Source organism: Wyeomyia smithii, chromosome 2 (assembly GCF_029784165.1).
Source record: "Wyeomyia smithii strain HCP4-BCI-WySm-NY-G18 chromosome 2, ASM2978416v1, whole genome shotgun sequence".
In the NCBI taxonomy this organism is placed as follows: domain Eukaryota; kingdom Metazoa; phylum Arthropoda; class Insecta; order Diptera; family Culicidae; genus Wyeomyia; species Wyeomyia smithii.
In genome coordinates this window covers 33152510-33176770 of record NC_073695.1, presented here as the reverse complement: position 1 = coordinate 33176770, position 24261 = coordinate 33152510, and the positions used below count along the sequence as shown (strand labels likewise).

Sequence of the window (24261 nt, the reverse complement as noted above, 5' to 3'; positions counted from 1 at the left end):
TCTGCTGCAGTGTTCGCGCTGCGTCCTATATTGAAAATTTGAAACGATCGCTAGAGCTCGGTTCTAGTGTTACGTCGTGATCATAGTTTACTAATACTTGTTAATCGATGAGATAACTCAGTCACAGAACTGTGTATTTTTTCAAACTTTGTATCATCGTTTTACTTAAATACTGATAAAACCAGGAAAGGATGAAATTATTGAATTTCTATAGAGGAAAAAAAATTTTTTTTTATTCTCGCTTATTTTCCGTCGATCTAGTTCCGCCACTGTTATGGCCAATCACCGACGCCCAGGGAGGCGACTCCACACCCAGGACCCTAACTCACGACCCGTTGATCAACGGACCGGCGCCAACGGCTTTACTTCCTCATGCGATGGAAGGCGTGATCCCAGAGATTTTTCGCCTCAGAAAATCTCCCGGTGTCGGCTAGGATTGAATCTAGACCAGTTGGGTTGGTTGTGAGTGGATCACGCCACCTCACAACCATCGACACCTATGTCGGCGGTGGGATTCGAACCCAGGCGTCTAGCGTGGTTGGCGGAAACGTTACCAACCACACTAGGCCCCCGCTCTTAGAGGAAAAAATTATATGCTATGTTTTCAATGAACTCATAAGAATAAAAGAAAACGTCAAATTCAGACAAAACAGAAATTTTGTGTGTTCTACAAAGTTTCATAAATATTTATGATCTACAACTTTGTCGAAAACCGCAATACTCTATCGTGCAAGAGAAAGAAGTTAGCCTCACTCCGCCATCTTTGCGGCCAAATCGCTAATTAATCTAAGCATCCACATTGAAGCCTTAATTATACCAAGAAACTTTGCAGAAGATTGAAAACGGATTGGTCGTGAGAGTGCTAATAATTTTGTTCTGCTAGATTTCATATCTAGTCTAGTGTACATTATGTGAAGAAATAACAAGAGAACTAGAGGAATCCCGTGTCGTCGGCAAATGGCAATCCGCAATGGTGATAAACTAAACAAACTTTAGCCCCAAAACGTTGCTAGAAGTGTAACAGGGGGTCACCATGTACACACTCCAATAACCCCGGCGAAACCCATACCGGGCGACCAAGTACCTCTAACGGAATTTCGGACTTTTGCTAGAACACTGAAGAAAAAACAAAACAAACAAAATAATTTTTTCAATCTTTTTCTCTTGCTGTTGGTGGGAGAGGAGATGGCTGTAGTGACGTTTCTGCTCGTCGATATCGCGGCATTCAACAGCTTCTGCTGCACGTTCTTCGGCGGGGCGGTGTTTCCTGCTCCTTTCACTCAGGTAGCGAACACTGCCTACCAACCCGGTAATTCAACACAAAACGTAGCAGTGGTATAGCCTTCGTTGGTCTTTCACAAAACAGGTGGCACAAACTTCGGCTTTTATGAGACACAAACTGTAAAATACAACAGTAAAAAAAGGCATACTAGACGTAAACAAAACAACGCGTGTCTCACAGCAGTCGAGGCTGCCTCCGCTGCCGAGCAAAACAAACCCGACTAGACATTGAAGTCACCATTCAGCACACCACTTTTTCACAGCTAGAGGAAAATACCGGCCAAACAATTAATCGAACCTACTTAACGCGAAACGGAAAAGTGGTGACTGGTGAGAGTTGCCATGTTGGGTACACGTTTCTGCGAGTGTATACAATTTTCAAGTAGTGGTCGTACTAATAAGCAATACAAATCTTCTCAGCTGATAGACTTCACATTTTCCAATGCTAACTATCAGCCAGTTCCTATGGCACCAGTCAACAGAAACATTCAATATATCTCGCCTAATTTTTCAAAAGGACCAATGAGAGATTCTCTTCTCTCTCACTCGACTTCGTTTATTACAGCATCACTGTGAAAGTGTTTACCGATTCCTTACCAAAAATCGGGAGATCATTATACTGCTTAGCCCACTATGCAAAGAGTATCATGAAAATTGTAAAAATAACTTAGGTATCAATTAAAGAAGAAGTTAGCAAAGAGAGTCGCACGGTGTCAAAATTTCGATTATTATCGAATTTTCACGTACCTCTGATTTTTTTCGCAAAAATGTTGCCAACTGGATAAGAATCAAGGATCGGGAAGTTAAAAAATATTTTATCGGCGATTTTTTGAAAAATTGGGATTTTAATTTTTTTAGCACAAATCTCCAAAAAAAACTTCTCTCTAACTTCACTAATGTCAGTCATATTTACATAGCCAGCAACAAGTGCATTTGAGGGTAGTGCAGTGTCATTTAATTCCAAAAAATTAGCAATTAAGTCAGTCATTTTACCACAGACAAACAGACGTACCACAAAATATATATAATACGAAATTCTAAAAAAATATGGTTCCGATTATTTTGTGCGACACGTATTGGACATTTTCCGCAAATGATAAACTTTCAGCACGGCACGCGACTGTCTACTGAGTTCAAAGATAAAAGGGCTGATGTGCACCACCGCTGCGGCGGGAATAATCCGCGTAATTGAAACTCTTTTGAATTGACCGTTATTTTGATCCATGAATATAAATTTCGAAGTACTTCTGTTTGTCTGTGACTTAACCATCGGAAATCACAGCAACCAATGCATTTGAGGATAGTGCAATGTCACTTCATTTCGAATTTTTTTTTTTTTTAAACCATGAAGCTAGACCACGAGAAGTGTAGAAATTTGGTTTGCGCCTTGTGATTCAAAAAAACTAAATCTACGAAGAGAATAGGCGAGCAGTGGAAGAAAATGCTCTTTTCTCACTTTCTGCCTATGTATAACGAAAATGATAAAAAGTATACTAGAGTTTTGTGCGGAAGTTGTTATCTGGGGGTGTACTGAAAGTCCAAAGTAAGTCGAATGTTATCTAATTATTGTCAAATTACTTCGAACAAGGTCTAAAGCATCGAGTTATACACGTCCACGACTCCAATAAAGATACTAAAATATAAATAACTTTGAATTTTTCAAAGAAAATTGTTTTTCAATGAATTTATTTACCTAATCCGACAAAGATTGAACATTAAGGAAATTTTCTCTACGAAAACATAAAGACAAACTGGTTTGCTCGATTCCCATACGTTTTTCCTGCATCCCACAAAAATTGTTAAATCTTAATTTTTTTGCGCTGAACGTCTTTTAAATAAATAATTTCAAAAAAAATCGTCGATGAACTATTTTTCAACTTTCCGATCCTTGATTCTTATCCAGTTGGCAACATTTCTGCGAAAAAAAATTAGAGGTATATGAACATTCGTTAAAAATCGAAATTTATATTCATGGATCAAAATAACGGTCAATTCAAATGAGTTTCAATTACGCGGAATATTCCCGCCGCAGCGGTGGTGCACATCAGTCCTTTAAACTTTGAACTCAGTAGACAGTCGCGTGCCGTGCTGCCAAAAACAACAGAAAGGCTGAAAGTTTATCATTTGCGGAATATTTCCAGTACGTGTCGCACAAAATGATCGGAACCACATTTTTTTAGAATTTTGTATGAAGTGGTACGTCTGTTTATCTGTGGTAAAATGACTGACTTAATTGTTACTTTTTTGAAATTAAATGACACTGCAATACCCTCTAATGCACTGGTTGCTGACTATGTTAATATGACTGACATTGGTGAAGTTAGAGGATTTTTTTTTTGTAGATTTGCGCTGAAGAAATTAATATCCGAATTTTTCAAAAAATCGCCGATGAAATATTTTTTAACTTCCCGATCCTTGATTCTTATCCAGTTGGCAACATTTTTTGCGAAAAAAAATCAGAGGTACATGAAAATTCGATAATAATCGAAATTTTGACACCGTGAGTCGCTCAATGTTACTTAGGTCCTTTTGAAAAGTTACGCGAGATATCTTGCAAACGACGACAAGCGTCGATTGTACGAACTGCCGGATACAGCCTTATGTCATCCGCGTATACCAACTTACAGCCAACATTTAATTGCTGCATTCCATCGTTGAAGAAAAGTGCGAAAAGTGAAGGCCCCAAATAACTGCCTCGCGGAACTTCTGATTTACCTGTGAAATGCGACGAAACACAAGATATAGTATATATTAAAAATTAATTATCTCAAGAAGCTTATTTTTCAAAAATCTATTTTTTTATAAAAACTACAAAGGATTACCTAAACAATGAAATCGGTCCGATCTTGGAGAAATCAAGATCGCGTACAAATTAATTTCCATATGCTGACATGGCAAAATACAACTTTCACTTCTTTTTTTCGGTAAATATTATATTTTTTAACCTTACAGCTTATTTTACCTCAGTTATACTGGTGGCTTACCAAATGTAAATAAATAAATGAAAATAACTTTCACCCAATTTGTTTTCGTTGGTATTTTGGAATTCTTAAGAACTAACGAATGTCGGCAAACGAGTTATGAACTTTTCCAAACAGCAAATTCTGCGAACTTCTGGTCTATTTCAGTGTTGTTTGCGACATACAATCGATAACCCTTCTGGGAAAATTTTAACTCCCCCCTTTTGCATAGTGTAAGATGTGGGATAATTTGAGCAAACACTGCATATCCAGGAAATGGAGTTACTTTCGGCTGATTTCATAAACCTAAATTAAACACTATCGCATAGCAGGTTTGTTCTGATAACAATTAATTCCTGACAAAGCCGCTCGTTCTTTACCCATGTATGTGTGAGTGTGTATGTGTATCTAACAACACGGCGTAACCGCAACATAATAAACCAGAAGCGGCATGTTATTGTAAAAGTACATACAGCGGGGGCTTGCCTTGGGGAGGCCCCAATTCTTCACGCTTCACATACCGTGTATTATTTAGCGAGGGATGAACATGCCTACGGAATTGACGTGTTCTGTTTTTTTTCTCTCTCTATTGGTTCGATTCCTATCGTATCCGAATTCGGCCTATCGGTGCCCTGTACTCATGATGTAGGAATAAAGCATTATCATCGCAGAAGCAAACGAAGGAAAAGCCCCTTCTATGCTATTGTCTGTACATTAGGGTAAACGTTGGGTAGCTGTACCAAGAAAGGGATTTTTAATACAAACACATATCCTTCGCCGATAACCGTTTTGCATCCCTTTACTTCACCGGCAGTAAGCGAATGAAATTCCCTCGAAAAGCCAGCTTACGATCAACACTGTGTAAATACAAGGATTGTCAGCATTGAAGTTTCTTAGAATGCAGAATAATTTCAATAATTTTCAGTCTCTCTTGAAACGAATTTTTCATTGCATGCCATGCTAAAAATAGCTTGCGACTTGCCCTCCTTATACCCTAGCAGGCAAGCAAGATGGTGTTTCATATCAAATATGGTATTCATGTTCGAGATTTTCCCACAGTCATTAATCACTACGGTTATCTAATCAGATTGTTCGGTGTTGTAGTTTTTTGTGCCTGTTGGGTGGCTCACAGCCAGAGGTCGATACGATAACTTTATTATGAAGTGAATGTCGACGAAATATTGATAGTTTGAGCTGAAAAGTATATCAATTTACTTCGCAGATAATGGTAAATCAAAAGATCATTTTCTTTCAAGCGTTTCTTGGAATCACACCGAAAGTTTTCAAGCGGCAAACACCGAGGATGATTAACTTCAGTCCACAAATTGTTATTTGATTAGAGATAAAATAAGTTTAATTTCATTTTGGCATCTCCAAGTGGTAAACATTGATACCAAACCAGACGCAAATTGGTTACGGCGAATTAGACGCTGTAATCTGTTCCGCTTGTTTACTGTCTGAGCACCGTTTACCTCCACGCCGCTTCCTGCAAACAATTACCGAAAAATAGCACCGTTTGTACCGTTGATTTAACAAATGGTCGCAGCCGTGCTTCCGGTTGCTACCAAGTGGGTTAAGGCTTCAGATCTAAATAACGAAAGCATGTTATTTTCCAGAACTCTAAACGTTTATCTGATTTTAAAACAATTTATTTGACTTTGAAACTTCTGTGCTGAAGTTTGTTTTTTGTACAATTAAACCAGTTTTGGTGCGATCTTTGAATTACTACAATGCTATGTTTTGCTATCTTCAACCTTTCTAAAATAAACTAAAATAAGCTTTTATTTCATTTATTTATTTAAGTAATTAATTAATGCCACCATCGTTCCGATGAATGCAGTAAATTATAGTTTAATCTCAGTCTTTGGCAGTTTAATATTATCACAGCGCTTTGATAGATTGAAATTTGAAGTTTTAGCACTCAGACGAATTTTAATGTAATGATAATATTAACCTGATGACGAATTTTAGTTTTTTCAATATTGATGTTTACAACGCAATACATTTCCACAAAATTTTTCGTTTCTATTCTGTTGTTTGTTAGACCCTGGTTATCTGGTTATAAACCTTGATGAATGGTTCATTTGAACGTTATTGTTTAGGATTCTTATCTTTCATCTTCTGTTCGATCGGAAAGCTTCGCTTACTTCCATCGATGAAATCAGTCAGTCTAAGCAAACCACGAGCCTCTCAATTTCACTTTCCGTGGAATTTTGGTTTAAAAGTATGCTTCAATACTTTATGAAAATGAATCAATCAGAGATGTTGCAGTTGTTTCATATTGAATAGAAAAGAAATGAACAGTTACGTTGATTACAAATAGCGCAATTATAGTTAACATTTTGGTATATTACATGCTCCCTGGGTTTTTCTTCTAATATAACCCAACCAATAATCTTCTCCCATCCAAGTGTATTGAGCTTTCCCGTTCGCCTGTGACGATAGTAAGGGGGGGACCCAGAAAAAAACCGAACCGAAAGCCAACGCAGACAGCCGGCTCGGAAGGCTCTGTCCGGATAATGCCCAAAAGTGAGATATCAGCAGGTTATTGTTGCCCACCTTTTGCGGATGATGGGATTATATTCTTCGGTTGACTGGCGATTTATTTTCGGACCAGAAGAAAAGAGAGCAAAGCCGGAAAAGGAGCACATTATATCAGTTCCCCTCCGAAACCATTTTAAGTCGCTCCAGCAGCATGTGCGTTCATGTCAGCCATGGAAAACACCAGCCCGGTTTGTTAAAGATGATTTTTGCTAGATAAAAATTTTTATCGAAAGAAGCTGAAATAGATGATAAATCATATGAGTGGAAATATTTCCTTGAGTTTTTTTGCTTCAAAACTATGATTTTGATATTATTATCGGTTTAAAATTAGAGATTACTTTTTCTCTTCTAAGAATCACCATCATCGGATTGAAAGTAGGTTTCACAAAATCTAACAAGTAGAGTGGAAGACTCACCTGAGCAAAACTACCATTAAAAGTATATTTACTAGAAAACTGTAGCCTCGATGGGAGCACCCAAGCTTATGCAAGATCACCACAGTACTGTTACGTAACAGTTTCAAGATAGCACTAGCGTTTCTGTCGGAGAAGCTGAATTTTCCTCGAGAGATTTCCAATTGCTGTCAGTGGTGCTGTAGAGATTGGACGTAATTGAATATTCTTGTATGTAGAATGTATTGTTGCATGCTGCTGGCGGTGGTCTACTTTGCCATCCGAACAACTGTGTATCGATAGACATAGCTATAATCTGCAAGGATGTGACAGCGATTATGTTTTTTTTTTTTTGGAAAAATGGCCTTTTTCTGTTCAGTCCCAGTATACGAGGGCAGGCAAGTTAGTAAACATGTCCTAGTCTCATTTCCATAAATATATGCAAACAATATTCTCGACTTTCTCGCCCTAGTCGCGTCGTACGTACAAAACAACGACACTGCCGTAGGAAGTATGTGTTTGTGCCATGCACTTGGCATTCAAACACGCTAAGCGGATCGAGTGGACTGAGAGCGAGGGATATCGCGAGGGTATAACCCGATGAAAGATTTTCCACATTGTTTTCCCACCCAGTATGCTTCAACATTCCACACATAGTAGTAGTTTGGGAGCGCAAGTAAAACTGGGACCTCTTGTGGCCACATGAACTACCAACCACACACGCTGGTGGAGCTACGGAGCATCATGTTAGGTGGTTAATGTGGAGTTTTCCTGCAAAGGCACTGGAAGATGAAACTAACGGCTAAAACTCGAGATATCTTTCTTTGCTCATTCGGCTGGGCTGCTGTTAACGTTAAAGGTTAAGGGAGTCTCGTAATCTTCGAAAATAGGTTATTTTTCCTATTTTTTTTTATTTTGAGGTGAAAAAAGCGACACATAGAGATATCCTTTTGCAATTATTCAAAAAGTTTGGACATGAGAAAAAATAAATCGTTAAAATGATCAAAATTAAACTTAAGATTAATCTAACTTTTGAAATCATAACTCTTTTTCTTTTAGTTTTCTTAGCGTGAGATGAAAGGAAACCCCATACATATTTCCATTTCTTTTTGTAAAAGCTGCGATTTGTAAAGTGCAGTTTCTCATATTTTTTTGAGAAAGCAGGAAATTTTCTACACAACGTATGACCAAATTAAAGACGCTATATGTTTTGTTGTTGATGTATAATTGTTTAAGCTCAAGATAGGTTAAGTCTGGATGTACATATCAGTGGTTGCTACTCCGTGATGGGTACGAGCCATGAAGATGCGAAATGCGGCTACGAAATGCGGCTAAAAACACGAATTGATATACAAAAAATTAACGCTTAACCACAGTGTATACGTGAGGTTTATTAAGGTCAAATGCGCACTACGCTTGAAACATCAAATTTGCTTGATGCTCATGAGAAACAACATTGCCACGTTTGCCCAAATGTGGCCATTCATTTCTACTATCATTTACCGCATAATACTGTGTAAAATCTGAAAATTAAAAATAGAAGCGAAACACAATTGATATTAATAAATATTCGTCCGTTCGCAACTGACGATTCAAGCAAACACTTTTTAATGACTAGAATAACACTGATCAACACATGTGTAGCCTTAAAGCTCAAACTTAAAAATAAAGAAAGATTATAGGTTTTTAGCCATTTCTGTTAATTTTGGTGCCCATAGCCACCAACATTTTTTGACGTAGAATACGTCTTACGTCAACATATACAGGGGTCATATTTCAATAAAGGGATCCAGTTTCGAAAACCGAAAACATCGAGAGCGTCACGAAAGTTGTCCAATTTCAAACGTTTTAAACTCAGTCAGTTTCCAATCGATTTCTGTCATTTTCGCAGCAATCGATTGGAAAATCATCTAAGCACCCGTCCAAATGCACAAAATTGTAATCTGGTTGTTCGAACTATTGTACTATTGAAAATTTCTGCCTTTCCCTAAAATGGATGACAGAATGGAGTACCCAGTTAGCCGGGAATGCACTCGTTGGGCTACATAAGAGACTTCTTCTCCTCGAGCAAGCTCAGTTGACTAGCAGCGGGCAGTAGCAGCGATTGCAGTGGGCAAAGGCGGCGTGGAGTAGCAGCGGGCAACAGTGGCGGTGGTCGTGGTCAGCTACAGTTCCTACCTTTTGCAGTTGGGCTCCCCTTCGATCTGAGTTGGACCCCACCAGCGGTAATCCAATTCTTATATCGTTGGGTGAATACGGCCAGAAATTGAATGAGACTCGCACCGTCAGGTGGTTTGAGAAGCCACCATCATTTAGCGTGTATTTATATATATATAGGGTGTGTGCGCATATATAACATGTGTGAATATCTATAGCGTGTGTCGCTAGCGTGCGTGGCTAGCTATATAGCGCGTGCATGTCTATAGCGTGTGTGGCTTGCTATATAGCAAGTGTGGCTTGCGTGTGCATGGTTATAGCGTGTCTGTGAATGTCTATAGCGTGCGTGGCATGCCATGTAAATAGCGTGTGTGGCTTGCTATATTGCGTGTGTTGCTTGCTATATAGCGTATGTGGCTTGCCATATAGCCCGTGTGGCTTGCTATTTAGCGTTCGTGGTTGCGTGTGCATGACTATAGCCTGTCTGTGCATGTCTATAGCGTGTCTGTGCATGTCTCTAGTATGTGGCTTGCTATGTAGCGTGCGTGGCTTGATATATAGCCTGCGTGGCTAGCTATATAGCACCTGCATGTCGAGAGCGTGTCTGTGCATGTCTATAGCGTGCGTGGATTGCCATGTAACGTATGTGGCTTGCTGTATAGCGTATGTGGCTAGCTAAATGGCGATTGTGGCTTGTTATACAGCGTGCGTGGTTTGCGTGTGCATGTCTCTAGCGTGTGTGGCTTGCTATATAGCGTTTGTAGCTTGCTATATAGCGTGTGCATGATAAAGCGTGTGTGGCTAGCAGTATAGCGAATTTAATTATCATACATATTTGCAAATAAATCATCTCATGTTGATTTTGAATATCACAGTAAATCATTCAGAACTTCATCAAAAATTTGCCATGTTAAAAAAACAATATTCAGTTGTCAATAAATGGCATTGACAAACATTATTAACCTCTTTTGACTTCAGCTAAGTTTCAAAGGTTACTGAGTGTATTTTAACATTTATTTGAAGAATGTTTGAGCCAGTGAGCCTGAATCACATAATTTTTCGCTCAAATCCTACTACTTGCAGCAATCAGCTGTAAAATTATTTACGCTACCACAAACTGCAGAAAATTGTTTGTATTAAACCTAGTTAACCGGGAATGCACTGTTGACCCTCGTCTAAAACCTTTTTGTAGCCACTGCCTAAGTTAGGCTATCTGAGTGCAACTTGATACAAAAGATAGCCTCAAAACAATTCAATTTCATTCTTGTTTTGCATACGGCAGCAAGTGAAACTGCATAGCTGCACATAGTTTCTCCTGTTGTTCATTTTCGTTACCGGTGCGTCTGTAGAGGTAAACGTCATCTGGAGCAGAGAGACCATTAAATTGATTACCCCATTGAATGTATTCCCAAATCTATTGCAAGAAATACATTGACTTAAGACAGGCTGTCGTATTCTACGTTAACGCTGCGGTCGTGTCTAATGAACAACCTCTTCAACTGTTTTCAGAGACATAAATGAGTTTTCTCGTAAGCATAACGTTGAAGCGACGAACCCGTAAGCTGACGCGGCACCAAATTTCACAGGAATAGTTGAAAAGCTATAAATTTCCAAGGCAGCTAATTCGAACTTCAGGGCAGCGGCTGCATTATTTTTTTTTCGTTTTTCTATTATTTTATTAAAGTTTGCAACTTGTTTGTTTCGTTTTCGTTTGTAATTTACCCGATTTTCGGTTTCATATAATAAATATTTTTGTCTTTTATTCAGTCAAACCAACCTTTCTCATGATTTTTTTTTCTTCACATAACATTTATTTGACACGGAACCTTTCTCATGATTGTCAAAATCTCCCTAATTGACGACCCATCATTAACTGCCACTGATTCGAGCTCTGATTGTATACCTTAAACCCCTCAAAACAGAGTTCTACATGAAACTAGACGCACGTTCTACATGGTTCTACATGAAACGCACGCTCGTTCTGAGCCTCGTCGCATAGGCCAGCTGAGTCTCGTCGCATAAGCCAACTTAGCAAAAAAAATGCATTACTCGGCAATCTGACATATTGGAACATTTGATATCGGTTGACATTCCTTCATAGCTCAAATTTTGATTTTTTTTAAATATAATACGAAATAACAAATGTTTTATATACCTACAAATTTATTACTAGCCAATAGTAGCTGTTGCGCTGTTTTCTAAGGCAAGAAACGTAAATACTAAAGCCAAACGCAAGTTTCGCTTCAAACGTCAGATTTACTCGATGCCTATGACAAACAACATTGCAGCGTTTATGATTTTGATGACCACAAAAAGGGTCGTAACAGGCGAAACACGTTTTTAACCGATCACGTTATTCGTTTGAAGGTCTTTCATAGTACAGGGTGTCACCGTGAAAGTGATACACTTTATTTATGCCATAAAACAGTTGAATATTTCTTCTCTGAATCTTTTTTTTATTATCATGATAGAGTAGTAAAGTAACAATTGAATCAGATCAATTGGAATCTTTCACCTCTGCACCAAACGGTTTCTAAAAGTGCCCAAAGCCATGTGTTTTACTTCACCCAGGCTTCCAAACATGTACCCCAAAATGCTGAGGTCCAATGGATTCAAATTGGGAGAGGATGTGGACCATTCAGAGGTGCTGATAAACACGGTAAATGTTCGTTGCACCACTCCTGAATAACCATTGCCTTATGCGCTGGCACTGAATCTTGTTGAGAGCAGAAACTTTTTCCTCCAAATAATTCCTTGGTGTTGTAGATAGCACTTTTTATCAATTTTTACACCCCTGTCGATGAATAGGAATTAAAACTATCCTCTGAAAAACAGAGAAACACTTCCTTTATCACTCACAAGTGAACTATGAATATGTATCACAATCAAAACAAACACAGCTGATGACTGGGTAGGCCTTCCGATGCGAGAAAAGGCATTCTAAATTTTGTATCACTTTCACGGTGACACCCTGTATACTGAATGATTTTGACTTTGACAGATGACAGTTGGATGCCATTAATTTTTTAATTGCCATTATTTTTCATTTAGCTGAAACTTTACGGAGATGTTCTTATGATCTGAAGATGTAATTTTTTTTCAATTACGACTGATTTGCGAAAAGACTTCATAACAAGAGGGTGTTAATGATTATGAATATTTTAAGCAAGAACGGTTTTTTTGATATGGTATGGCATCTTGTAATAAAACAATTGTAAATAAAAATTTTTACTTCGTGAAAAAAAATATTTTTAAGGAAAGAAGCTAAAACAAAATTAAAAATAATTATCTGAGAAAGTTTTTTTGAAAAATTTATGTAGTTTTATGAAACCTACAAAAGGTTAGCTATACATTGATGGTTGTAAGATCATGGAGAAACGAGAAAAAAAGTTACAATTCTCAATAAAACAAATTTTATATCTAAACCAAAATGGTTCGTTGAATTTGAGTGTCATCCTCACCAAAATCATAGATAGTATTTTCGTCGTTCCAGAAAAAATAAACAATGTAAGAAAAATTTCTTCTTGAAAAAAAGCCTAAAAAAATAATAAATTGAATACCTGAAAAATCATTTCTAAAGATATGAAAATTTTTTTGCAAAAACTATATCTAGAGAAACATTTCAAATGTCCTATCTGCTTTGATCGATTTTTTGATCGATCACTTTCATTCAATCACCAGAACTCATTAAACACCTTTTATGACGCGTTATTTGTACAAGTTGATAGCGGATGGATCACTCTTGCTTTCTGAACGAAAACCACGCTTGGGAGAGTCACTAGAGCTGAACAATTACCAAAATGGAAAGACCTTTCGAAAAAACGATAAAAGCAGATAGGACCTTTTGACATGTTTATCTAGATATATTGTTAACTAAACGTAGATGCTTGTTTAATTACACTGTGCTACAGCGATTTAGAACTTCTGAAGTGACCTAGCGTAGGTTGAGTTATTTGAGTTTAAAGATATTTTTTTTTGGTTTTTTTAACGCAATTTCTCAAATTAATTTGAAATTTGCCACCTGTTTTTGTGAGAAAGATACTACAAATACACTAAACTTTTGAAATTATATTCAATGACGAATCAAACAAAAGTGGTTTTGTGAAAATCGGTGAATATTTGACTGAGTTATATATTTTCTAAGAAAACCTGAATTTTTTGGCTTCTATACCACAATTATTTCGCGGTGCTACAAATGGTGAAAAAACACAAGAACTTCTGAAGTGATCTAGTGGAGGTTGTAGGTCTTGTTGAGTGTAACATCCGCTCATACTAGAAATTTTCCAAACACCCCCAAAACCTGAAGTTAAGGTCAAAATACAGTTTTTTGGACCTCAGGGCATACATTTTTTTTAACTCAGTGATTTCTCAACCGATTTTCAATATTAAGGCAGTTTTGGAGAGAAAATAAACAGAGCTTTCAAAACATCTACAGGTTTGTACTAATATAACTAAAACATGTTGAGTTATTTGAGTTTAAATATAATTTCTTAGACTTTTACATGCTATTTTTCAAAATAACTTGAAATTTTTCATCTATTTTGGTAAGAAAGATACTACAAATACAATAAAATTTTGAAACAATATTCAATGACGAATTGAACAAAAGTGGTTTTGTGAAAATCGGTGAATATTTGGCTGAGTTATAAGGTTTTTAAGAAAACCAGATTTTTTGTCATCTAACGCACAATTGTTTCACGGTGTTACAAATGGTAAAAAATGCAAGAGCTTTGATGTGATCTAGTGTGGGTAATAGCTCTAGTCAAGTGTTAATAGCGCGCATACTTAAAGTTTTTCGAATACCCCCAAAATTTGAAGTTATGATCAAAACCCAGTTCTCAGACCTCACATTGAGAAATTGCGTGAAAAAAACTAAAAAATTATATTTAAACTCAAATAACTCAACATGTTTTAGTGATATTAGTACAAACCAGTAGATTTTTTGAAAGCTCTGTTTATCTTCTTTCCAAAACTGCCTCAATATTGAAAATCGGTTGGGAAATGACTGAGTTAAAAAAAAATTGTATGCACTTGTATGCACTTCAGATTTTGGGGGTGTTTGGAAAATTTCAAGTATGAGCGAATGTTACACTCAACAAGACCTACGACCTACACTAGGTCACTTCAGAAGTTCTTGCATTTTTTCTCATTTGTAGCACAGTGTTATCATTAAATTGAAGGACATTTTTAACAATTTTGCCGAACTCACTGTACCAATCAAACAAACCTTTAAGATGATAGAAATATTTGTTATCAAAAAATCAAAAATTTACAAGTATTTTAACATAGAATTACGTCTTACGGCAACATATATAGGGGCAAAAATTCAAAAACTGAAAACATCGAGAGCGTCACGAAAGTTGTCCGATTTCAAACCCTTAAAACTCAATCAGTTTTCAGCGGATTTTATTCATTTTTACAAAAATCGATTGAAAAATTAGCTTCGCGTTCACGCGGAAAATTGTGGGTTTGTGATGTCAACTATTGTTCAATTGAAAAATGATGGGCGTTCAACAAGCTTTTTACGACTAAAAACAAACAATAACGCACTGCTAATGCCGAAATTTAATCTGCATTGTAAAATGATTACTGCAACAAGAGGACGGTTGACTCTTACTGGATACTGGCACATTCCGCTGCCAGCAGAGCGGCAGCTCATTTCAGCGCAGCAAGGCTGACCAGGCGACTCATTCGATCGCAGCATCCCACAGCTGACGGACCAACCAGAAATGTACAGCATTGCTGTAAATGTCGGGACATGTCGGAAATTTCACTCGGATCTGTCGCATCACTGCACAAAGGGGTATTTAACACAAAAAGCTGGTCAAAAGTCCAAATCGGTCTTTTTCCGAAGTAATTGGATACATTCTCATCAGAAACATATTATTTCCCTATAATCAACCAATAAAACAAGAGAAAATACAATGTAAGGCGACATCCATTAAGTACGTCATGCAATTAGGTAAGTCAATAACTTTTACCAGGAGAAGCACGTCACGCCATGGAACCATTCCACCCCATTAAAATTAATTGGAATAAAACAATCAACCAAAAATTCAACTAGGTCTATTTCTTAAAAAAGAAAACAAGAAAAAAAACCTCAGACTTATCTACCTGATTCATTGACATTCGTGGATTACGAATGTGTGTTACTCATATTTGTCAAATGATGCATCTTTCTTATCCATCAAACCATCAAATAAACAAATTTTCAGGGTTATGGTTCAATTATACGTTGTGAATCAAAAATAGGTAATCTACGCAATTTTCGAAATTTATTTTTTTATTTTTATACATTCTCTATGGGACGTCACGCAACATCCTAACTCCTGCGTCACTTTTTGTAAACAAACCTATTATAACTGTATGCATTTAACGTTTGAAGTAAAGCAAAACATTCTACTTATCTTGTACATTCTCTTCCCTGATAGATAAAAGCTATTTGATAGAAGTTTTCAATTGTTAACCCGAGCAGTTGCAGGCATTTTTCAAACCGAACATTAAGTTTTGTACTACTTCTCAGGAGCCCGAACATCATGTTCCGGTCTTCGAGAAGCAACTTTTGTCCTCCAGACATGACCAATGGCACAAAAGTCATCGAATTCATTCAAAAAGTTCCTAAAATGCACGAAAAATCTTGATTTTTACCCCCTCTTTCTGAAGGGTGTGTCCCTCACCCTTTCCAATACCTCTAATGACCGTCTTTAGAGTGACAGAACCAATCACGGCACTTTGTTTCCATTTCCATTTCCATGAACTCTTTTTTTGACTTGATGCGCTTCAATCGTCGTTTTCTTTAATTGAAATAAGCAGAGTATGATGTCTCGCAAATGACAAATATTTGGTACCAAAATAGAGATTTCCACACTACTGAAACTATTATGAGACGCCACAATACAAAATAAATCAGCATTCGCTGCTGGCGCTATCTATTGACAAACTGTGAGATCTTAGTTGCGCACCTAATATTTTAGTTGAAACGGGGTCGATGACTTTACTTCTCGTGATTAATTGGAAAAACCCGCAATCAAGACATGCTCACCAAAAACTCCTCTAAACAATTGATAAAATGTCGGTAATAAATGACAACCTCAGTAAAACACATCAAAAGAGAAGCAATTTTTAGCTCATTTATATGTTTAAAATCTTAAATTTACCCCTCCCAAACAGAGGCACTGCGTCTGGCTATTTGTATTACGAAGCGAGCAACGATTCGCACAGAAAAGATGACACCCAATTTCCACGTTCGCAGCTGGCCTGGACTTGTATTTTCCAGCAGATGGAACAGGGCAGTCCGGGTCAGTAGCTCTCCGGCAAAAAAGCTCTCAACAACTTTCCATTCGACTTTGCTTCGCCTTTAGCCGGCGCTATGAAGTACAAAAGCAGCATTAAAATATCGCTCATTATCTGCCGGCAAGCGTCCAACTTTCGAAAGGAAAAAAAAAAGGGTAACCGACAGGCAGATAGACAACCCGAAAGAAGTTGAGAGAAAAAGGGCCCCGTTTGTGGACAGTACCGACCAAGGACGACGAACGACGATAGGACGGATGGGATGAGGCCTGAGGGTGTGATGGCTAGAAAACCAACATTCGAAACGTTTACAGCTACATAAAGAGCAACAAATTTAGCGCTTGGTGCGATGTCACCGGCAGTTTCGTCTAGGTGAATTCTTTCACCAGCAAAATGGGCAAGACAAGTGGCCATGGTTGCGAAATCAGGGAACTGGAAGAGTTTTATTGTACAATTATGATCACCTACCAACGCTAAAGAACATGAAAATAATCGCTACAAATAGTTTTAACTCAAAATACCTATCAACATAAATTTGACACGAAAGGGCTTCTTTCTGCAGAAACGATTTTATCACTCTTGTTTGCGCTATCGGTCGAGCCTATTTGTACTATAAATAAATAGAGTCAGCATAGATAGCTAAGGCAACCTTCTGAGAACGTGCAAGCGTCGAACTTAAATCAGTTCCAGGTTACCCTGAAGTGTTGAAAAGTTTTCCTCTTGTCCAGTTCATCCGAAGCAAGAAATTTTCTCAAACCACACTAAGCTTAATATTAGGCTTACCTGTTTTCAAACACGAAACATTTTTTATTCACCAATTTAAGTGTGATTTCATAGCCTGTTTTCTGCTTCAAATGGCAACATCAGTGTGAAATCAACCAGATGTAATCTGGGTCCGTTCAAAACATAGGCCCAGTTTGATGTTCATCCGCTTCCTATCTGTTACTGGTTGTCTTTCTGTCAAGTAAATACAAAAAAATCAGCCAGTTATAAATAAACACGAGGAACGTTTTATTGCCTAAGCGTTTCACAGCTTTTTCGCAGGGTGCCTGATCTATCTCTGTTTGTTCTGGAATATCTCTCATCCGGCAATCTACATGGAGTGAAGGCAATATTTTAAAATTAAAGCCTTAAAGCTTCGGTTGAGAGAGTTTCCAAACCCAATGACCTATTGACTAATTTTGAAGACAGATTTTTTGATAAATATTCGCAAATTTCTGCAACTTTAGAAGATAAGTTTCAATGATGTCAATCAAGAATTCAATTTTTTGTTTGTAGCTGTTCGCAAGTCAGTTCGTCACAATATAATATGAGGACTTGCGACATGTTTCACTCCGTAGCAGCCACAGCTGGCATGGTTAATGGGAATACAACGAGAAGGATTCTCACTGCTCTTGCATTAAATGTCGAGCTCCCATTTTACTATACGCATTGTACCAACCATTTGTGATGGTTTTTGTCATCCGGCTTATATGTAACACAGTCGACAGCCGATGGGGTCGCTTGGTAGTTTGGCGTCACACCAACTGATGCTGCCGACTGCTCGTAGGGGTTTTCAGCTCACTACATCTAATCAAATTATGCTCATGCCATTTCCACCGTTTTTCTCTTTCTCACCCAGCACGTTTCCCCGTTTTTATTCATTCCAGGCAAATTGTGATATCTATTTCCATAATCGACATGGCATCGTCATTTGTGAACTGTTCTTATGCGCCCGAAGCGAGTGTTGGTGATGGGACAGCTTTTAATTACTCGGACCGAACTGGCGGCAGCAGCACGCTAGATGAGCGTGACAAAAGGTAAGTAGGATGATTTGCAAGCCCTGGTAATCAACCTCCGAATGGGCAAACAACAGTTAATTCAGTTGTGGATCAGTTCACAGACCTTGTTCGAAGAGGGAATGCAATGAATTTCTACTTCCAGAACAACACGCAGTGGTGGCCTGATAAACCATTCTTTGCTAAATCTGCTGGAACAGAAGCACAAACTGCTGGAAGCAATCAACCTAGCGCCTCCACCGAAAACCAACAATGGCCGGCGCCACTCCTCCGAATCATTTCCGATGATCGAGAATGAAAACTACCAGATTCCGCAACGTCAGCTCAAGAAGCCCCCAGGTTTGCAACTAGTTCCTCCTCCTGTGCCAAAACGAACATTCCAAGGCAAGTTCACGCATCGACAGGTGCAATCCTTCGATGGTCAGAATCGATCATCCACGGTGACTTTTGAAAGTTATCCCCAACAACCGAAGCCCTATTCCCAGTATCATCCGGAAAGAATTTGCCAGTCTGCATTTGACGATCAGACGTTTGGATTTTTTGCAACGAACAAAACCAAATCCATCGCAACTTGCCTGACTAGCGTTAGCACGACGAGTTTCGATGACATCGGAGACACGGACGATTTTTTGATATTTAGTGAAAAGATGTCCTCGATCGAATCGAACCGTTCTTCCAGTGATTCCAACAAATCACAAACAACCATCGACACCGGTTACGTGTCGGCTAACGAGAATGATCGATCAATTTTCACGACCGCCAGTTCCACCAAAGGCGCCTTCCGAAGTAGATTCTCCTCAGAAGACACTCAATCGTCGATGGACAGCTTTCTCTCGCCGGAGCTGCATCGAACAGACACAAATGATTCCCTGCAGATGAATGATTCACCCTTTAGTCTGAAAAAGAATGTGTTTAACTTTGATCCCAAAAGTGGCCATCTGAAAACATCTACGACAGGTTCGCCTAGTTCAACCGATGATAAACTGGACAATGGTTCAGTGCGCAGTGCCGAAGGCAGAAGTTCCCGTCGACTGCCAATGGTTCCGACTCGGAAACAGAACAATATCCCACCTAAAATCCCACCACCCACACGCATAACAACTCCTCCAGCGTTGCCGACACGCTCCCAGCAAGCATTTGAATCACGAAAACTGCACAAAATTCAACAGCAGCAACAGCAACAACAGCTCAACAGTATCATTCTCGAACATAAATCCGATGTGTATAACGTTCAAGAGCTGTATAGTCGACCAACTGGTTTTCGACGCTCAATGCAGAATACAATATCACTCAATCAATTGCATCACGCGAAACTCAACCAACGACAGGATTCTAACATATCTAGCGATAGTTTCTCGGCTACCTCGAGTCCCGGCTTTAACAGCAAACCCACTGAAGCTCCTTCGCTGCAAAACACGTCCAAAATTAATCGTTCAGCGATGCGAAGCCAACAACTTCAGCAACAACAACAGCAGCAGCAACAACAATCACCACAACAGGAAGAGCAAAGCCAGCAAACGCTGAACAACCAACCGGACGTGATTAAACGATGCGCAGATAGTCTTAATTCGGCCAAGACGCGATCCGTGCCACCGCGGGTCAGCCTGCGTCAGGACTCGAGCATTTCGAGCGACAGTTTCAGTCAAACCTCCAGTCCGAGCTACAACACGAAAATAATGGAGGCTCCCCTGCTGTCACATGCGGCCAAAATGCCCAAGGTATCGAAACCGATCGCCCGGAACATCGACGAAATCACGAAGGACGCCAACGAAAGTGAACAGAATGGACCCTCCGTGCTGATCAAGAGCGCATCGACACCGGCCAGCCTGCAGACAATCGTTCGGTTGTCCAACGGATCCAACGTTGCGCTGCAGGGGAAAATGAGCGAACTTGAGGTGAGCATGCGTTATTAATATTATTAATATTACTAATATTCTGGACACCGGAAATAATGTAAAATTTCTGTACGTGAGCGTCATCATTCTGCATTCATATGAAAGTCTCGAACTTTGTGTTTCTCTGCAGCCATAGGTGTTTGTACTCACTTCTCTTAGTGACTTTAGTCCAGATTTGTAGGAAGTTTTTTGAAAATTTCAACCTCCTTCTCCATAACTAAGGCATAACTCAGGAAAATTGAATGGACTTGTGAATTTGGGTACGGTTTTGACATTGTTGGCTTCATACTATTCTATCACAGTTTCAGCACAGTGACACAGTAGGCCGTAACAAAGGAGCCGTTCGATGGTACTCTTTTTGGTAAATGTCCCTATCATTCTTCCGCAAAACATGCCCACATGCGCACGCCGTGTAAAAATCCTACGTTTTTGTTGAACGATCGCGCGATTTCCATCGTAGTTCACCGTTTCCTACTAACATGCCCGAATATGACATGTTGAGATGACATGCGTTCTGAACACGATGTTCGAAAGTTTGTGCACATAGGTTTTAAAATTTGTAAAACAGAACGGTGCCTGTCGGTGCTAAATTGGCAGGTACTTTTTTTTCGTTGCATCGTACGTCTCGCCTGGTATGAAGCCATCGCACTGTAAGGAAATCACAGTGTACTATGTCTTCACTGTTTCGGCACACGTGATACGTTAGCATGTGGCTGAAGATTCTGTTCCAGTTGCATCGACAAAAACCGCCAAAAATATCCTTTGCGTTGAAGACAAAGAACGATGGAAGGTGATTTTGAGATGATCGACGTGCAACCAGACCGAACCAAGCGCCATTTTTTCAACCCATTCGCAGCGGGCATTACCTGACACTCAAACTTTGATTTGAGTTTGACAATTATACTTGAAAATTTGCACGAAGAAACTATTCAGCATGGTTAGAGAAGAGATTGATCTTTAAATTGGAATCCAATTTGTGTCAATTGTGCATATAGTTGATGACTAATAAGAGTTTGGAGTTCATTTTTTGTGGTGAAAATTGATTTTTCTCCGCCGGGAAAGGGTTAAATTGAGGTATAAACCCTGGCGGAAATCAAAATAGATAATCTATCTTTCAAGAAAAAACGAAATCATTTGAACAGTTCATAATGATATAATAATATAATTTCTCAGTAGCAGCTTTCAGAAAACATTGGTACGGAGTGGTTGAACTTTGAACGCTTTACTTGAAATAATGTTTTTGGTTCTTAGTTCGGGTTAGGCTCCACGCCGACCGGATGTAAAAGGGATGTAATATCAAAAATAAGGTTGTGAATTTCGGTATGAATTCTTTTCAATTTCTAAATATTGAACACGGAGTTGCCTTTTGTCCTGCAAATTGACTGAATGTATTTCTGTTACACAACTTGAATTTAAATAATAATTTGAAATCATTTAAACAGATCATAACGCCAGTGAAACAAAAATTCTCTTTAGCCGCTTGCAGAAAGCATACGAAGTGTTCAAACTTTGAATGATATTTACTCGGAATAATGAGTTTAAGCGCTTGGTTCGGTTTAACTGCACGCCGAACAAATAGAAGAAAAAAAACTTGAGCCGCACCAACGGCCTCAACTAGGATAATACAGTTTATATACAGCATTTAAGTATATTTCCTTGTACAAATATTTTTACATTAATCAACATATCACGCCTCGTTTTGCATGCAGCCTTGCATCAGAAACAAATAAAGGTGCAATAATAAAATCATTGACTACCCAAAATACTGCGGCTCACTTGAGAACGTCGTAACAAAACATAGGTAGTACTACAAATCATGATGTTCTACACGTCATGGTACTTACAAATGATTCGAAATGCAACGCCGCTTGCACAGCCAAAACTTAGAACCTAGCACACTAGATTGTTTCTTGCTCAGAAGAAAACATTAGCTAGAACAATGTTCACAAATTTGTGCAAACATACAGCTGCCCATAATTCAAAAATTGGCTAGTATGCCATTTTTACCAAAATCGAGAAAACAGATTCTCGTGATGGTACACACCCTAAACAAGGTCCCTACTAGCGAACCTATACATTAGAGAAATGACAAGACACTCACCGTTAAGGCAACTGTCAACATCAAAACGGATAACGGCAATGCAAAATTATATAGATCGCCCGTTTTGATGTTGACAGCTGCCTCAACGGTGAGTGTCTCGGCGTCTCTCTGGTGTATAGGCTGACTAGTCCCTACGGAAGCCGATTGTCAAAAAATGTATTTGGGAAGGCAGCAAACGTGAAACAATTCCAAAATAATTGAGAATTTGGCTAATATCCAATGTTCAATATGAACCTGTGGCATGTTCACGAACCAGTGTGTTATTACTGAACTGTGTTTCTTCTAACTTTCGAAAGTGTGTTGTAGCTTGGTGGTTACTGGCGACAGGTGAGCGATCGTAAGGCCCTTGCATCAAATTTGACTTTTTCACGAAGAATATTTGATGCTACAAGAATTTATTTGTTGTACTGCGAAACCCAATAATCAAAACGTGTGACTGTTTCCTCCTGTCATAAATCTTTACATTTAAAAAATGATATTTAGCTCTTCGATTAGGAGTAATATTAATAAAGAGAAGATTCAGATTTCATTTTGGATTTGATGAGAAAAAATAGGAAAGTGGATTGTGAGATTACCATGAATAATAATATTTTCGTTATATTATTATATTGCTGCACGTAACAATTGTCTCGTCGTCCTTTTCATCCTCACTTGTGCTACCGTGTTGTTTTATTAAATTTAAAACCATTTTCATCACCAACGAGTACGATATAATTCACATCGTATGGATATTAGCCAAATTGCACACCGTTTCGTCAACTGACCTTTCGTTTATAATTGAAAAAACGGCTACTGTGTTAAAAATACGTGGCGGATGTAATTTTTCTACAGATTTCTCTGTTCCAACTCAACGGCAAGGTTCCAGCATATATGAAGGGTGATATACTCAATAAAAAAGTTGTCATGAATAGTCGAAATATGTTGTACCGACAAAATACTTTCAAATGCGTTTTTCTCGATTTGATGCCTATGGCATATTAGCCAATTTTTGAATAATGGGCAGCGCGGGAAATGTATGTTTGAATCCAAACATGAGAATCAGAGGCACAGCGAAAACGTGTTTTTCTCGCACACTTTGTTCGACGTGCAACAACGAAGACTGGTCCCTATTGATTGTGCCTGTGGTGAAGAAAAATGAGAAAAATAGACATTTTGCCACTAGCGCGAGATTTTTTCACACATAGTTCGAAATAAAGAGGTGGGCCAAAATATAGATTTGGTGGTCCAAATTATGTGGTTCTCTCGTAGACATTCTGATTTTTCTAGGATATTTCTCAAAAAAAATTGCATTGTTGAATGATGTACGTTAAGGTAGATACTTAGCTCTTAACAATGGTGTGTTAGAGCAGATATTTAGGTTTAAAAAACGAGTTTTTTCTTATACATTGTGCAATCACGTGCTAAAGCGGGCCAAAATATCCCGTTACCCTATTCACGATATTATTTTTCGTTTGCACAATATTTTCGAATAATTTTGCCAACCCGCTCAGCATTTAACAACCAAAGAACAACCGTTTTCGGAGTTTTCGAATACTTTAATCAACGATTCACTACCTTTAAATATATAAAAAATATGTATTTAGTTCGAATTGTGCATTCAAAATCACGCACTAAGGAATTTGAAAGCCAAAGTTGTGATAGCCATGCCACTGTTGATCGCGACAGGTTGTGGAGTGAACTACAATGAGCAATTCTCGCATAAATCGTCCCCCTGCTGACATGAGGTCTTTCAAAAAGGATGTTTTTGTGTCTAAATGATTGAAAATAGCGGAAAAATGAGAAAACCACTTTGGTTAGTTCATATCGATGGACCTCTCGGGCACAAATCGGTTAAACGGTTTAAAATTGATTTTTGAGCAATTC

General features: G+C 38.5%; 1 protein-coding gene across 10 annotated transcripts in view; it reads left to right on the top strand.

The window, feature by feature from the left end:
* LOC129720570 (uncharacterized) overlaps positions 1-24261 on the top strand; it is a 116219-nt gene that overhangs the window by 61347 nt on the left and 30611 nt on the right. For all 10 annotated transcript variants that reach the window (XM_055672059.1, XM_055672050.1, XM_055672056.1 and 7 more), the window contains exons 3-4: positions 18274-18423; positions 18548-20297. In XM_055672059.1, the coding sequence (XP_055528034.1) occupies positions 18305-18423; positions 18548-20297 (1869 nt within the window). In that variant the 5' untranslated portion in view covers positions 18274-18304. The remainder of the gene's footprint in view (positions 1-18273; positions 18424-18547; positions 20298-24261) is intronic.